Raw genomic sequence first — 16,296 nt, forward strand, 5'->3', positions numbered from 1 at the left:
TTTAGTTTTTTTTTTCTTCATAAATTTGTTGTAAAAAAAAATCCTAAAATTATCAATTGTCTGTTGACTTCAGGATCATAAAGTTGGCGGACATCTGAAAATTTTTTAAATTTTAAAATAAAAAAACAAAATTTTAAAATGGGCTTTTAGAAAATTCTGAAATCGGTACATGCATTTTTTTTATCCATTTAATTGTTTAATTTTTTTATATGTAATTCAAAAATTGTCTTATGTCTGCTACATTTACCCATGATCCAAAAGTTTACAGACAATTAAAAATTTTTGGATTTTTTTTTCACCAAATGAATTACAACAATAAAAAAAAATAAAAATATCCACATGTAGAAATTTAAAACATTACAGGTGCAATTTTTTCAAATATTTTTTTTTTATGATTTACTATTTAAAAAAAAAAATTCAAAAATTATTAGACGTCGGCTAACTTCCGGATCATATTTACCCTCATATTTTTAGCTAAAAATTTTTAAATTAAATTTAAATTTTTTGTAAGCAAACGAGCTGGAGATTTTTAAATTTCAAATTTAGTCCACTCAGTTTCCATCTCGAACGACAAGTGAATATAGCAGACAGACAAATTTAAAATTATAAATAATTTTTAAAAAATGCACTTGTTAATTTAAAATTTTTTTAAACGCGCATTTTTTAAAAATTTTATATTAATTATTTACTCCATTCGTTAATAATTTTAAATTTATCAGTCTGCTACATTCACACTCATCTCGAGCATGATACTGAAGTTACCCGATGTCTAACAATTTTTGGACTTTTTTTTAGACGGTAAATTATAAAAAAAAAATATTTTAAAAAATTGCACTTGTAGTCTTTGAAATTTTCTACAAGTGCATATTTTTAGATTTTTTTTCTTCAAATTTAATTGTCCTAAAAAAAATCCAAAAATTTTTAATTGGCTGCTAACTTCTGGATCGTATCTCGAGCGCGCATTTTTTTGAACAAAATTCAAATTTTTAAACAAAAAAATAAATGACTCAGTCGATAAATGATAAGTTTTTTTTAAATTTTATCATAAATAGATGTCTCTATTTCTCATATTCTCATTTCACTCGTTATTTTATCTTTAATTACATCAATTACTCAGTTCATTAAACATTACTCCATATTATTTAAATATTTTTTTTTTTCTTTTAAATAATTATTATTGTAACTTGTGTCAAATTTTATTCAAAATTTGAATTGATTCGAAACAAGTAGTTTGTGGTGGCAGTAAACCTTTGGGTTGAGGCTTTAGGTTACGATGGCGTCGCTTAGACGACGACCATGTCGCGTGTCGTTTCATTGACGGACCCTTTATTTTACAAAAGTTTTCGACTAAGCGATTTTCGCAGATTTTAGGTATGTACTTCATACTCACAGTTTACAAATGAAAATACGTTGGCGATTGTCAATAATTAAACAATAACACTATTTTTTTACAACCAAATAAAATATAAATAAAATGGAGATCGTGCTGTTGAATAAATTATAAAATTATTCCTATAAAAGGTCATTCGGTCTGGCAACCAGCCATCAGCAAATGACCTATTATTAAAAACAAAATAAAATTAAATGAAGAAGACGTTTTTTTTAGATATGAATTTTCTATTTAAGATTTATTATTTTTTCAGATTTAAATTTATTTTACTACTGACAAATGATGATGCCAACAATGCCTCCTGATGCTCACAAAATATCATTAAAAATTATTGAAGCTATTAAACAACATCCTGTACTTTATATTTCTGATGTAAAAGGGACTGCTATTAAATTACAAGAGTTTCGTCAAAAAGTATGGAAAAGAATTTCTGATGAACTAGGATTAGATGGTAATTATTTTTTATTTTATTTTTGAATATCGAGATGAAGATTTTTAAAAATCTAGTGAATTTAAAAAATTTTAAGATACTGAAGTTAGCAGGCATCTAATAATTTTTATGAGTGTGAATTAAGCAGACAGTTGTCAACTTTAAAAATTTTGAAACAACCCAAGTAGCACAGAGTCAACTTTAAGATGTCTTTTAAAAGGATAAGACAAATTTTTTTTGTCTCAATCACCTTTTTTGGTATAAATACGACATGCAAATATCGGTTCCGAAGACAGAGAAAATTTGTCTTGTTTTTCCTGTCTCATGCTAATTAAAAAGACATTGAGATGACTTACTTTACCACTATTTGTAATTTACTTTTTGTCGTCACTTGTGGTAAGTCTTAAGTATACAGATTTTCGGTGACATAAATTTCTGATCGTTTTGTCAACATATTGGTGCTTTATCGATGTCAAAAAGTTGCCTAAAAACTGATATCTTATAGATGTCAAAAAGGCAAGTCTGCTACTTGGGAAGTCAATTAAATGTTAATCGAATAAAATAAAAAAATACGCATCTATAGAATTTAAAAATCAGTATGTGCATTTTTTTTATTCTTATTTTTTTAATTGTTTAATTCGTTTATTTTTAATTTAAAATTTGTCTCATATCTGTTACACTCAATAATTTTTTGATTTTTTTTAAAAAAATAAATGATAAAAAAAAATCAATATATATTTGAAAAATTGCACCTATAGCTCTTTTAATTTTTTACAAGTGCATATTTTCATATTTTTTTGCAATCGATCTAGTGAAAAATAATCCAGGAATTTTTAATTGTCTACTAACTTCAGGATCATAAAATTTTTTTTCAATTGATATTAAATTCCTTAATAAATTATTTACTAATTATAAAATAATTATTTCAGCGTCTTGGGTTAGACTCAGATGGAAAAATTTACGCGATACTTACTGTCGTATATTAAAATTTAAAAATAAAGCTGAAAAAGGCGCCAGAAGAAAAAAATGGATTTTCGAAGATCATTTGAGTTTTTTAAAATTTCCGTAAGTACCAAGACATACAAGTGCCCACTTTCAAAACCCACTAACTTTCGGCGCCAATTTTCATTGTATTTTAAATTCATCTCCAAAAAACCGAGTATTTGATTTTAAAAAATAATTTAAATTCAGCCCGCGAAATTTGAATTCTGGGTTAAAAAATAGGGCGACTGTATAAATTATTGATATTTTATATATTTAATTATTATTTTATACTAGATATGAGCCAGATTATGTACCACAGTGCGTAGAATTAAGCGACGAGTACATAGAAGAAATAAATCGCGGCGGAATCAGTACGGAAAGTCTTCTAGAGCAATTGGAAGACCGCAATGATGAAGATTACAGTGAGTATTTAGAAGTACTAGAAGAAACGAGTGCTGACCCAATAACTATTCTACCTGACGACACTTCCATCGAAATAATAGACAACGGCCAGCATTTAACTGCTGAAATAATTGGCAGTTATGAAAATCAAAATATCAGCGAAGGCGTTGATATTTACACGCAAATTCAGTCAAAGTATCGTAAAATTCGTCCCAAGAGAATGAAATATAACGATGACACTGAAGACAACCGAGAGTCAGTCGAGCTTACCAACAATTACGGAATACTAAGTCCTAATTTTAAAATAGAACAATTAAAATTACCGCGAAATAACAACGTCAATGTCAATCCCATAATTATAACAAACGCGTCAACCCAGAGCTCGCCTAAAATAGTAAATGAAAAAAAACAAGACGACGATGAAAATAAAACTGAACAATCCCCAGTTAAATTACAGCCAGTGGAATCATCAAGTATGGAATTATTTTTTAATAGTATGGCGCAAACAGTTAAGTCATTGCCGCCAAAAGCACAAGCAGAAGTAAAAATGGCGGTTTGTAAAATAGTAACTGAGGCAGAACTGAGGTATCCTAAAAAAAAATTATCCGCAAACACTCAACAATTTATTACACCTCCAGGTATGATTCCAAAATTAGTATTAATTCCATGTAGTATGATCGATAATCACGAAAATAAATAAAATTAACGGATAAGTTTTCATTGTAATTTTAAATGATTAATTAATTAATTATTTTTTTTGCTTTAGTTTTACGTAAAATTAAAGTAGAAATTACCTGTGTCGTGAAATATTATTTTTGAAAATAAAATAAAATATATATATAGTGGATATATTTAAATGATTTATATTTATTAAATATAATTAAGATATATTTACATTTGTTTTAGAGTTACAATATTAAAAGGATGTTAACTATATATTTTTAAATTTATAATAATAATTAATAATAAAAACAATATAATTCATTTGGCAACTATGTTTTAATCTTTGTATAAATCAAAAAGCTTATCTATTTTATTATAATATTTTTTTTTTTATTTAAAAGTCCGCTGCTGTGGAAGACAAAGTAGAGCAGTGAGATTCTATAAAAATTTTTCATTATTTTTATCAACTAAATTACTACTGTTATTATTTACTGAACAATTAAATGTTTTATTTGTTTTCGATGTCTCAATGTCTGTAAAAAAAAATTATTAAATTTTTTACTCCTAGTAATTTGATTGTAAAATTCTAAATTAAAAAAATTTAATTTCAAAGTTCACTACAAAAATTAATAAGCCGAAAAAAATGACTTTAATGACAACAGTTCGTTGATTAATATAAATTAATACTCTAAAAATTATTTTTTATAAACTTATTGATAATTTAAAATTATTTTTAACATTTGAATATCTGATGTTTATGTTAATTTTATATACAAAAAAATTATAATCGAAGTTAGCAGACAACTTGTAATTTTCGGATTTTTTTTTCAACAAATTAATTACAAAAAAATGAAAATTAAAAATATACACGGACAGAAAATTTATAAAACCACAGGTGCAATTTTTTCAAATATTTTTTTTTTCAGTTTATCGTCTAAATAAAAATCCAAAATTTATTAGACGTCTGCTAACTTCACTATCATAAAAAATTATGATCCTGAAGTTAAACATTTAATAATTTTCGGATTTTTTTTTCAGCAAATTAATTACAAAAAAACGAAAACTAAAAATATGCACGGATAGAAAATTAAAAAAACTACAGGTGCATTTTTTTAAATATTTTTTTTCCAGTTTATCGTCTAAATAAAAATCAAAAATTTATTAGACGTCTGCTAACTTCACTATCATAAAAAATTATGATCCTGAAGTTAAACATTTAATAATTTTCGGATTTTTTTTTCAGCAAATTAATTACAAAAAAACTAAAACTAAAAATATGCACTTATAGAAAATTTAAAAAACCACAGGTGCAATTTTTTCAAATATTTTTTTTTTTTCAGTTTATCGTCTAAATAAAAATCCAAAATTTATTAGACGTCTGCTAACTTCACTATCATAAAAAATTATGATCCTGAAGTTAAACATTTAATAATTTTTGGATTTTTTTTTCAGCAAATTAATTACAAAAAAACGAAAACTAAAAATATGCACGGATAGAAAATTTTAAAAACTACAGGTGCAATTTTTTCAAATATTTTTTTTTTTCAGTTTATCGTCTAAATAAAAATCCAAAATTTATTAGACGTCTGCTAACTTCACTATCATAAAAAATTATGATCCCGAAGTTAAACATTTAATAATTTTTCAAAAAATCAATTACAAAAAAAATTTGCACATGTAAAAAATTTTAAAAACTACAAGTGCATTTTTTTTTAAATATTTTTTTTTTATAATTTATTGTTTAAAAAAAAATCCAAAAATTATTAGACGTCAGCTTCAGTATTACACTAAAAAGTCGGTAGTGAATTCGGAGTGATTACGAATTTTTGAAATTCAAATTCACTCCGCCACTCGGACTCCCGGAGTTTCACAAAAAATTACTCTGGTTACGAAATTTATTTAAATCCGCATTCACTCCAAATTCACTTGGAATTTAATCCGCGTTCACTCCAAAAATTTTTTACAGTGCATAGACAGTTACTATAATTTTACGCATGCCATTAATATCGTGCTTATATATTTTTTAAAAACATTTCGACGTATACATGACCACATATTTTTTTTTATATTTACATACTTTTTTGGATGGTAAATACTTTTATGTATAGAGATTATTCACAGCCTTATATTGAAACAATACACATATATATACATATATAAATGTATACATATATATTTATATATATTTCACTAAAATTTTTATTTAGTACCGTATCAAGACGATAAGCCGTATGCTATTTGTCAAAGACTTGAGAGTAACATAAAATAAAATAATAAATCGCCGAGTATAAAACAATAAAGAAAATAAAATGTATGTGTATATATATGATATCTAAAAGAGAGTTAGGTTTTAACAACTCAGAGAATCTGAAGACTAGATATTCTTAATTTAATAAAATAAAAATAAAAATTTAGTGAGTTTAAGATGAGAGAGCTATTCCGAGTCGTGCTAATACCATTTCTTTTCTTAATCTCGTTATTTCACAAAAAATGTCATGAACTGAAAAAAAAAATTTAATTATTAAATATTTATTTAATAATTAAACTGTAGAAAATAATTTAAAAAATTACCTCCACTTTTTACTAATCCGCGTTCGATGTATCTCAGATAATTTAAAAATTCACAAACTGCAATTATCTGTAACATAAATACATTTTTTTTTTAAGCAAAAGTCGAAATTATTGAGACAGTAATTCGCGTGCCAAATGCCAAAAGGGCGTATAAAAGATGATAGTAAAGTTAGCAGACAATTAAAATTAAAAAAAAAAATTTTAACAGATAAATAATGAAAAAAAAATATTTATAAAAAAATGCACATGTCGAAAATTTGATAAACTATACGTGCAATTTTTCACAATTTTTTTTAATATTCATGTCTTTGTTAAAAGAAAATCCAAAAATTGTTAAATGTCTGCTAACTTTATTGTCATTATAAAAGTTATACGCCCTTTTGGCTTTGAAGAACCAAAAGGGCGTATAATTTTTTTTTTTTGGTGCCAATCGTTTTGTAAACATGTTCTAAGCCTCAAAATCAAAAAAAAATTTCCAAAGCCAAAAGGGCGTAAATCTTAAGATACAAAGATACAAAGATCTAAAGATATACGCCCTTTTGGCGATAGTACGTCAAAATTTTTTTTTGCAGATCTTTACGTTTCGAGCGATTCTAAAAAGAATGGCAAAAAAAAATTTTTTATACGCCCTTTTGGCATGGAACCCTATCTAACTGCTGTAATACGCCCTTTTGACATTTGGCACGCGAATTGGTACTGTCAATAACTGGGTCTATTTTCTTAAATAATTTTTATTAAGACTCACTCTATTGCGGCAAATTTGTGAAATAGAGTACCAATTATTTTCTTGATCGCCGATTCGCATCCGGTAGAGACATTGCCTGGGTACTTCCAACAATGCGCATTTCCTAAAAAAAATTTATTCATTTTTAGCAAAAGTCCGAGGTCTCTCCCCGAGATAGACTCGAAGTTTGAGCCCACGAGCTAACTGTAAGTTACTCAGTGGCAGTACTGCTAGTAGTTCTACTAGTAGAACAAATGTAAAGTAAGTTTAGTAATAGATACCTCGGAAAGGAAAGTTTAGTTTTATCACTGATAGCCTCGATGAAAATTATGCCATCCAGAACCGCCTGTCGTACTTTATTACCAAGTTCTTCATTAGGAAAGTTGAGACAAAGGTCGATATCTTCGCGGAAGACTCTCGCGACAAACATATCAGTTTTATCGATGCAGGGGTTTTCCTTCCACCTCAAAAACTCGGAGTGTAAAATAGGATCTATCTCAATCCCAAAATCTCTGGTCTCTTTGTCCTTGTCCTTGTCGCGATCCCGGTCCCGATCTCGCTCGCGCAGTTCCTTGTTTGGGTCGCGATCGGTGATGTCTTTTTCAGACGAGTGGATTTCAATCGGCAGCGAGGTCTTTTGTTCCTTAACAGGCGACTCAGGCGGAGAATTTTCTCTTCCATACTTGAGATTGAAGTGCGACGGTGACCGTCGATGTTTTTTAGTAAATAGTCCCAGTTGCGAGTCGTCTGAGCCACTCGATGATTTAGAGCGAATGTCAATTTGCGGATGTAAGTGAGGATTCGGTTGCGCTGGAGTTGACGTCAATACCAAAGTCTTTAGTGCTGACACCTCAGCAGCCAGAACTTCATTCTTCATACGACTTTCTTCTAAAAGTCGTTCTGCTGTCGCCTGACGAGTATTTGCTTCTCGTACCATATTATGCGCTTCCTGTAATTTAGAAAAAAAAAAAGAAAATTATTACTCGATTTATTTGGTATTATTTAAATAATTATTTTTAAAAATAATTTAATTACTTGGAAAAGATTTGCCGTGAGCTCTTCAAGTTCAGTCTCGACATCTTGTCTGAAGCGTGACAATCGCGTGACTTCTTCATCTTTAAGCTTCAGTTCTTCATGTGCCCTCTTAAGTTCCTCTTGTAATTTAGTAATTGCGTGTTCTTTTACTTCTGCGACAGCTTTCTCCCACTGCAAAGTCGTCGGAGACGGAGGATCATCCACCGAACTCATCAAATCGACGTTACTTACACACTCTTCTGCATGTCCCTGATAAATTATTTTTATTTAATCAATTCAATATTTTTTTTTTCTTTCATTCAAAACTTACTTGAGTTTTAGCTTCTGGAATTTCCAAGCCAGGCATAATTTTGTTATTTTCCATTCTCAAGTCTAGAGGCCTTGCGTGTCGTGGGAATTCAATCAACTCAGTCTCGTTTTTGAGCTGCTTTGAATTTATATCTTCTAATGTCCTTACAATATTATTTTTTTCATTAATAGAAGCGTTGGAGTTTAAATTTTTATTGTTGCCGCACACGGGCGACATTTTAAATGAACTGTTAAAAAAAAAAACCAATTAAATTACGTCTTAATTAAATTTTTAATTGAAATATTTAAAAAAAACGAACCTATCTGGACTGAGATGTCCATCGTCGTCGTCAAATAAACTAGTAGGCTCGTTGTCATCGTCGTTGTTATCAGGCTTTGAAGAATAACCGAATAAATCGGTAGCAGCGCGAGCTAAATCCGATTTAAGAATCGGATGGGGAGGGTGGAGAGATGTACCAGCACAATCAGCCTCGTCTCCATAAAATTCATCCTCGTCAGTGGTGTACTCTTCGTCTCCTGTGGTTCCGGTGCTACCAGCACGTCGGTGTTTTGTCGTCAAAGGACGATAAGCGTACTCGCTACTTCCTGTCACCGAATCACTTGAGTCTATTGAGTTTGGCTGCTGCTGCTCGATTGCTTTCATCTTGTTATATATTTAAATACCTGTCAAATATATGATATCAATAATTTATTATCCTTTATTATTATTTTTGGCTTAATTTAAAAATAATAATTAATAATGATGGTGTCAAATTTTTGATTACGGCGAAAATATTTGTCGTACAAAAAAATTTTTCAAACAAAAGTTGTAGGAAATTTAATTTTCTAAAAAAAATGTCTCTTATAATTTTCTTATACGACTAATATTTTCACCGTAATTTCAAAATTAAGATTTTTATAATTAATAAAAATTTGAATCATTCATTATGAATCTTAATTTTGTAATTACGGCGAAAATATTGGTCGTACAAAAAAATTTTTCAAACAAAAGTTGTAGGAAATTTAATTTTCTAAAAAAAATGTCTCTTATGATTTTCTTATACGACTAATATTTTCACCGTAATTTCAAAATTAAGATTTTTATAATTAATAAAAATTTGAATCATTCATTATGAATCTTAATTTTGTAATTACGGCGAAAATATTGGTCGTATAAGAAAATCATAAGAGACATTTTTTTTAAAAAATTAAATTTCCTACAACTTTTGTTTAAAAACTTTTTTCATAAGACCAATATTTTGGCCGTAATATCAAACATTTGAACCATTCATTTCAAAATTAAGGCAAAAATCTTGTCCCTTATCATTATATAATCATCTTAATCATATTTTACATTTATCAGACATTATTTGTTTTTATATGAATATTCTTCATCTGTGTAAATATTCCTTGAAAAATAAACTTGATAATTATTATAATTGTTATCGCTGATAATTTTCTCAGCCTTCCCTTTACGTAATCCTGCTATAACTATTATTCTATCATGTCCTGGTCATTGTGTCGTTTTAGTAGTAATGGAATTTTATTTATTTATTTATTTATTATTGTCTATAAACAGAAAGGAAGTTGGAAACTAGCGTGTCATGAGAATATTTTCAATATTTATTATTATTCTAACAAATAGTAATTTACTGCATGTTAATTATTCTTTTAAATTCAGCGAAATTTTACAAATATCGAGTACTTTCCACATGTCAAACATTTTTTTTTTCAATTCACCTTTACTGCAATTATTTAAATTTCTGTGCAATTAATTTAAAATTAACCATTTAATTTTAAACCGCGAGAATAATTTTAAATTTTAAATGCGCGGTGATGATACTGCAGCGTAAAAAAATTAAGTAATTGTGCAAATTTACCAGTGCCAGTATGTAAAAACAATAATTTTATTTTTTTTACAAACATATAAAAATTTATCGTTCGACTGCTGATAATTTTAATATTTATTTTTTTACTCAAAATAATACATAAATTTTAGTCACGCGAAATTTGAATTTATTTTGCTTCAAATTTTTTTTACCCGCGAAATTTTTTTTCAGAGTAATTCAAATTTTTATTTTTGATTAGAGTAAAAAATGAAAATATAATAAAGAATATGAGTAAAATATATATGAAGAAGATGTATATTGTGTCATGTTGAAATCGCAATCATAGCACGTATTCGTGCGGAGGCGTTGAGTGGTACAGAGTTGGACAGTACACATGGATAGTAATGCAATGCAGCAAATAACATCGTCATTCTCTATATTTATATATATACATACATACATACATACTACACAATACTAACATATACTTTTTCTCAATACATTTAAATATCGTAACATATGTGTGTGTTGATGCCAGTCACCCGTCAGCGCACACGCGTTCTCCCGACCCTGATTACCACGAATATCAGTTTAATAGTTTGAACTTGTGTATGTGTGAAAAAAGTTTACAATCATATACATATGTAATACACACATATATGTACATATATTCAATGGTATTGTCGATTAAATACACACACCAGTACAGTAACTTAAAGTTTAACGTGAAATTCTCGAGCTCTAGAAGTCGCTTAAGTCATTTAATTTTATAATCCGTTATAGAGCACAAAGATTTAAAACCCATGGGAATTATTTTCTTTTTTTTTTTATTAAAAAAAAAAAAACAAGGAAGCTAAAATGTTATTGACCTTTTTTTTATAATTTATGTATTTTTTTGTAATAAATTTTTTTATATGATAACACATAAATTAAGTAAAAAATAATATTATTTATATATTTTTTATGAGCGTGAATATAACTGACAGATGTCAATTTTTTAAATTTTTGAATAAATAAATAAATAAAAATTACGCGGATTTTTTAAAATTTCTTTATTTAAAATTTACAAGCCGTCTGATGTCTGTTACATTCATACTCACATATATTTTTTGTAATTCAAATTGGAAAGTTTAATTTTTTATCCTGCGTATCGCTTATCGAATATTAAATTGCAGTGTCAAGTAGAATGAATGGTTCACGATAACGTTGCTTAGATAATAATAATTCAAATCCATATTTACAAATATAGTTTACGTTTTTAAATATCATTAGGGTCAAGTACAACTTTATTTAAAAACAAAAAAGAAAGTTATGACTTTAATTAATCGTATTAATTATTTTTAAATATTTATAATCGTCTCAATTAATCTTACCACGACTACTATTACACTTTCACGTTTCACTTGACACTAATTACTATTTTTTTTTAAATATTTAACAAACTTATTACTTTATAATTGATAGCAATCAACGGAAAGTTATTTATAGTTTTTACTTATCACTTATTTACTTTCAATACTCCGACTCAAATTCAATAAATTTATGAGTAATAGTAAAAATTGTTTATGTTATCAATAAAAAAATGAAATAACAAAGTGTTGAATACTTGGTAGCTCGATGTAGACTGACTGGGATCAAAGAGAAGGCTACTTTACTCAAGTCTCTCTTTCTTTTTCTCACAAACTCATGTCGTATTACTTCTCTATCATACTTTCAATCTTGCGTTCGTGTACTCTTTTAATAACTAAAAAAAAACATTTATATATATTTTGCAATTGTTTGTAATTTTATGTAAGTACGTAAATGTTTTAATTATTTTATTCAACTTGATTACGCGTAATTTTAAAAACCACGGATAGGAGTCTTCTTTCTATTTATATACTGGCGGTATAAATTTATTTAAAGACGTGGGCAGAAGTAAATGAAATTTAAAGTGGCCTCCAAGTGATGTTAGTTACAGCAGAGCTTAATTTAAAAAATAAAAAACCATCGTCATTGATATAATTTAGTTCGTTATCTAGTTTAATTGGTAGTGTAATAAAAAAAATATTAAGAGATGATCCTTGAGTTTATAAAATTTAAAGAGGTCATTTCAATAACACGATAAATTTAAATCTACTTGTTAAAAGTATTAAAAAAAAAATTATTTCATTTTTTGAAATATTTATTTACTGATAAAAATTTTCCATTGATAACCGGGCGTAGGAAATTTTTTAGTGTTAAGAGTAAAAATTAATTAATTTATTAATTAATAAAACTTTCTAATTGTTGGGATTTTCTTAATTTATTTATAAGAATATGAGTTTGGAAAGGAGAAATCTTCTATTTTTTATTTCACAGACATATCGATAGTTATCTAAACTAAATTACCAGCTTCCATGCAGAGACATCCTGGAGTTTAATCCAGTGTGAAAGTTAAATAAAGGTGTAAAAATGTGGGCAAATCAAACGAAAAATAAGTCAACGGATTGGGAAATTAAAAAAAAATTGTTTGATGTTTTTTGTTACGAAACTGAGTAATGTTTAAAAATACGCGTAAAATATTCCGAGTTTTTGGAAGATGATAAAATATGTAATAATGTAAGCGAAGAATGAACGGAGAAAATAAAAAATAAAAATGAATAACAAGATTCTTGATGTGGGAAGGAAGTTCCCTTAGTATATTAACTATCAGGACAAAATGATCGCCGTGGGTTAATATCGCGGTCCCACACGAGAGAACTCGTTCCACCGGTTTTATGGATTCCCCGACCGGTTATCGTGGCAAAAGAACCTGTAGCTAGTCAACTTTTTTATACTTTATTCGTAAATAAATTTGATAGTCAACAAACAAATCAATTTGTCATTTATCTATTCATCTGGGAGTAATTAACTCTTTTTTTTTAATTACTCCAATTTATGATACTGAAGTTCGTCATGATACTGAAGTTAGCAAATGTCTAATAATTTTTGGATTTAATTTTAGACGATAAACCATAAAAAAAAAATATTTGAAAAAAATGCACTAATAGTTTTTTGAATTTCCTACATGTGCATTTTTTTTTTTTTTAAACGATAACTTATGAAAAAAAAAATATTTTTAAAAAATGCACTAATAGTTTTTAAAATTTTCTACATGTGCATATTTTTGGTTTTTTTTTAAACGATAACTTATGAAAAAAAAAAAATATTTTAAAAAAATGCACTAATAGTTTTTACAATTTTCTACATGTGCATATTTTTGGTTTTTTTTTAAACGATAACTTATGAAAAAAAAAAAATATTTTAAAAAAATGCACTAATAGTTTTTACAATTTTCTACATGTGCATATTTTTGGTTTTTTTTTTAAACGATAACTTATGAAAAAAAAAAAAAAATTTTTAAAAATGCACTAATAGTTTTTAAAATTTTTTACATGTGCATATTTTTGGTTTTTTTTTTTAAACGATAACTTATGAAAAAAAAAAAAAATTTTAAAAAATGCACTAATAGTTTTTAAAATTTTTTACATGTGCATATTTTTGGTTTTTTTTTAAACGATAACTTATGAAAAAAAAAATGTTTAAAAAAATGCACTAATAGTTTTTTAAATTTCCTACATATGCATATTTTTGTTTTTTTTTTTTAAACAATAACTTATGAAAAAAAAAATGTTTAAAAAAATGCACTAATAGTTTTTTAAATTTCCTACATGTGCATATTTTTGGTTTTTTTTTTAAATAATAACTTATGAAAAAAAAAAATATTAAAAAAAATGCACTAATAGTTTTTAAAATTTTCTACATGTGCATATTTTTGGTTTTTTTTTTAAACGATAACTTATGAAAAAAAAATATTTAAAAAAATGCACTAATAGTTTTTTAAATTTCCTACATGTGCATATTTTTGTTTTTTTTTTTTAAACAATAACTTATGAAAAAAAAAATGTTTAAAAAAATGCACTAATAGTTTTTTAAATTTCCTACATGTGCATATTTTTGGTTTTTTTTTTAAATAATAACTTATGAAAAAAAAAAATATTAAAAAAAATGCACTAATAGTTTTTAAAATTTTCTACATGTGCATATTTTTGGTTTTTTTTTTAAACGATAACTTATGAAAAAAAAATATTTAAAAAAATGCACTAATAGTTTTTTAAATTTCCTACATGTGCATATTTTTGTTTTTTTTTTTTAAATAATAACTTATGAAAAAAAAAAAATATTAAAAAAAATGCACTAATAGTTTTTAAAATTTTCTACATGTGCATATTTTTGGTTTTTTTTTTAAACGATAACTTATGAAAAAAAAAATATTTAAAAAAATTGACTGTCAACTTGAGGATCACTCCAATTTATGATTTGCATTTGCTGCGCGTCTCTGTACTGTAACTTGTAAGATATATGGTATGGTAGTCGAGTAATTAGATGCTTTGAGAACAGTTCTCATCACTCGAGTGGTTTTAACTCGCGATTTAACGCAACAGAATGGCGGGTGGGAATAAAGTATAATGTATAATGTATATAAGATCCACAATCAGTACACGCACAAGTGGAATGACAGAGTAACGGGACATTAAACCCCAACATTTTTTTATCAATCATCTGAATTGTATGGATAATATGCATATATATTTACAGGATATTTATCATCTATAAACAAACAAATAAAATTTATTTTTAATCTTAAGTAATTAGATATTTTTTTTTTAATTATTATTATTATTAATGAGTGAATGTAGCAGACATCAGACAAATTTAAAATTATTGATAAATAGAGTAAATAATTAATAAAATTAAATTTTAAAAAATGCGCATTTCGAAAATTTAAAAATTAATTAGTGCATTTTTTATAAATATTTTTTTTTTTATTTACTCTACATTATTATTATTATTATTATTATTATTATTATTATTATTATTATTATTATTATTAAAAATTTCTATGACATCCTTTTATAAAAAATTTGTATCCTTTTATTTTTGCCATTATATGTAATAATAAATAAAAAAAAAAAATAATAATTAGAATAATAATAATAATAAGTGAAAGTTATCTATTATATTCTATTTGCTTTGTATGATTCGTCGGCTATTATATGACATCAAGTGAACTTTACATAAAAGCTCTTTGTCACTTTGAAATTCCATTCATTTTTTAAAATTATTATGCTGTCAAAAAAAAAACATTTGTAAGTACATACAATTTTAAAGTGAAACAACACAATTTTTAATTAAAAAAAATACGCCTTTTTAAAAATAATTGAGTAGTGCAACTCGCGCGGTAATTAAATAAAAATTTATATTACAATTCCGTGGATAAAATAAAATCGATGAACTAGATTTATTAATAATATAAAATATTCTTACCTCTGGATATTAACTTTCCGGGGTCATATATTTTTAAAAATGATTAAATTTTTAAATAAAAATAATTATCATAATTAAAAAACTATTGAACACGTTGAGTTAAAAAAAACAAAGGCCGTTGGTTGTTTTAATAATAATGTTCTGTCACTCCCTACTCCCTTGATATTTACTTTAAACTTTGCCGGTGACATCCGCGACAATCTCCACTGGCTCCACTGCTGTATAGTATTCAGAACACCAGCAGATGTATAAAATAAAATAAAAAGTTTGTTTGTAATGTCAATGGATGTAACTCACGATAAAAATAAACGAGCACTCAGACCTTAAAGATCTTGGACTTAGACCAGTCCACCAGCAAGCCAGCGAAGGCTGATTGAAGGCTGTCCTTGTCGTTGTCAAATGGCAACACCACGCAATACAAGAGCATGGTGAGCTCTGTTGTGAATTGGAGATCAAACTCTCTCTGGTACTGGCTGGTAGATAAAAACGCATCAGCAGCAGCAGCAGCAGCAGAAAATCATCATCACAGTTCCGATTGTAACGCACGGCACGGAGAATGTCTGGAACTAAACAGCAACTGAGAACATGAGAGAGATAAACAGGAAGCCAGAGAAAATTGCTGTTGTACTCCATCGGTAATTATAGTTCCTGA

At 26.8% G+C, this 16,296-nt stretch overlaps 2 protein-coding genes across 6 annotated transcripts; one reads left to right on the forward strand and one right to left on the reverse strand.

Annotated features, from left to right (window-relative positions):
- Positions 1 to 1,080: 1,080 nt before the first annotated feature.
- LOC130677810 (uncharacterized) lies at positions 1,081 to 4,048 on the forward strand. Its single transcript, XM_057484683.1, has 4 exons — positions 1,081 to 1,371; positions 1,644 to 1,841; positions 2,750 to 2,885; positions 3,099 to 4,048. The coding sequence occupies exons 2-4, from the start codon at positions 1,670 to 1,672 to the stop codon at positions 3,904 to 3,906; spliced, it is 1,116 nt and encodes a 371-aa protein (XP_057340666.1). The 5' UTR covers positions 1,081 to 1,371; positions 1,644 to 1,669; the 3' UTR covers positions 3,907 to 4,048.
- A 5-nt stretch (positions 4,049 to 4,053) lies between these two features.
- On the reverse strand, positions 4,054 to 16,127 carry LOC130677806 (guanine nucleotide exchange factor for Rab-3A-like). 5 transcript variants are annotated; one of them, XM_057484678.1, is made up of 9 exons: positions 15,942 to 16,127; positions 15,645 to 15,862; positions 8,808 to 9,171; positions 8,510 to 8,735; positions 8,200 to 8,448; positions 7,446 to 8,113; positions 7,186 to 7,288; positions 6,441 to 6,507; positions 4,054 to 6,369 (listed from the first exon to the last, which is right to left on the reverse strand). In XM_057484678.1, exons 3-9 carry the CDS (start codon positions 9,149 to 9,151, stop codon positions 6,290 to 6,292), a joined length of 1,737 nt encoding a protein of 578 aa, XP_057340661.1. In that variant the 5' UTR covers positions 9,152 to 9,171; positions 15,645 to 15,862; positions 15,942 to 16,127; the 3' UTR covers positions 4,054 to 6,289. The 5 variants fall into 5 exon arrangements, with proteins under 5 accessions (XP_057340661.1, XP_057340658.1, XP_057340657.1 ...); XM_057484675.1 differs by adding an exon at positions 11,923 to 12,060 and having other exon boundaries at positions 15,645 to 16,127; XM_057484674.1 differs by having other exon boundaries at positions 15,645 to 16,127.
- Between the last annotated feature and the right edge of the window lie 169 nt (positions 16,128 to 16,296).

This window comes from Microplitis mediator, chromosome 11, assembly GCF_029852145.1.
Source record: "Microplitis mediator isolate UGA2020A chromosome 11, iyMicMedi2.1, whole genome shotgun sequence".
NCBI classification, from domain to species: domain Eukaryota; kingdom Metazoa; phylum Arthropoda; class Insecta; order Hymenoptera; family Braconidae; genus Microplitis; species Microplitis mediator.

Bases quoted from the DNA above. Each gene is read 5' to 3' on its own strand.
- LOC130677810 (XM_057484683.1), top strand. From the start codon at position 1,670: ATGATGATGCCAACAATGCCTCCTGATGCTCACAAAATATCATTAAAA. The intron at 1,842-2,749 runs GTAATTATTTTT...TAATTATTTCAG, and splicing joins TGATGAACTAGGATTAGATG to CGTCTTGGGTTAGACTCAGA. The intron at 2,886-3,098 runs GTAAGTACCAAG...ATTTTATACTAG, and splicing joins TTGAGTTTTTTAAAATTTCC to ATATGAGCCAGATTATGTAC.
- LOC130677806 (XM_057484678.1), bottom strand. From the start codon at position 9,151: ATGAAAGCAATCGAGCAGCAGCAGCCAAACTCAATAGACTCAAGTGAT. The intron at 8,736-8,807 runs GTTCGTTTTTTT...TTTTTTTAACAG, and splicing joins GGACATCTCAGTCCAGATAG to TTCATTTAAAATGTCGCCCG. The intron at 6,370-6,440 runs GTAATTTTTTAA...TTTTTTTTTCAG, and splicing joins CGGATTAGTAAAAAGTGGAG to TTCATGACATTTTTTGTGAA.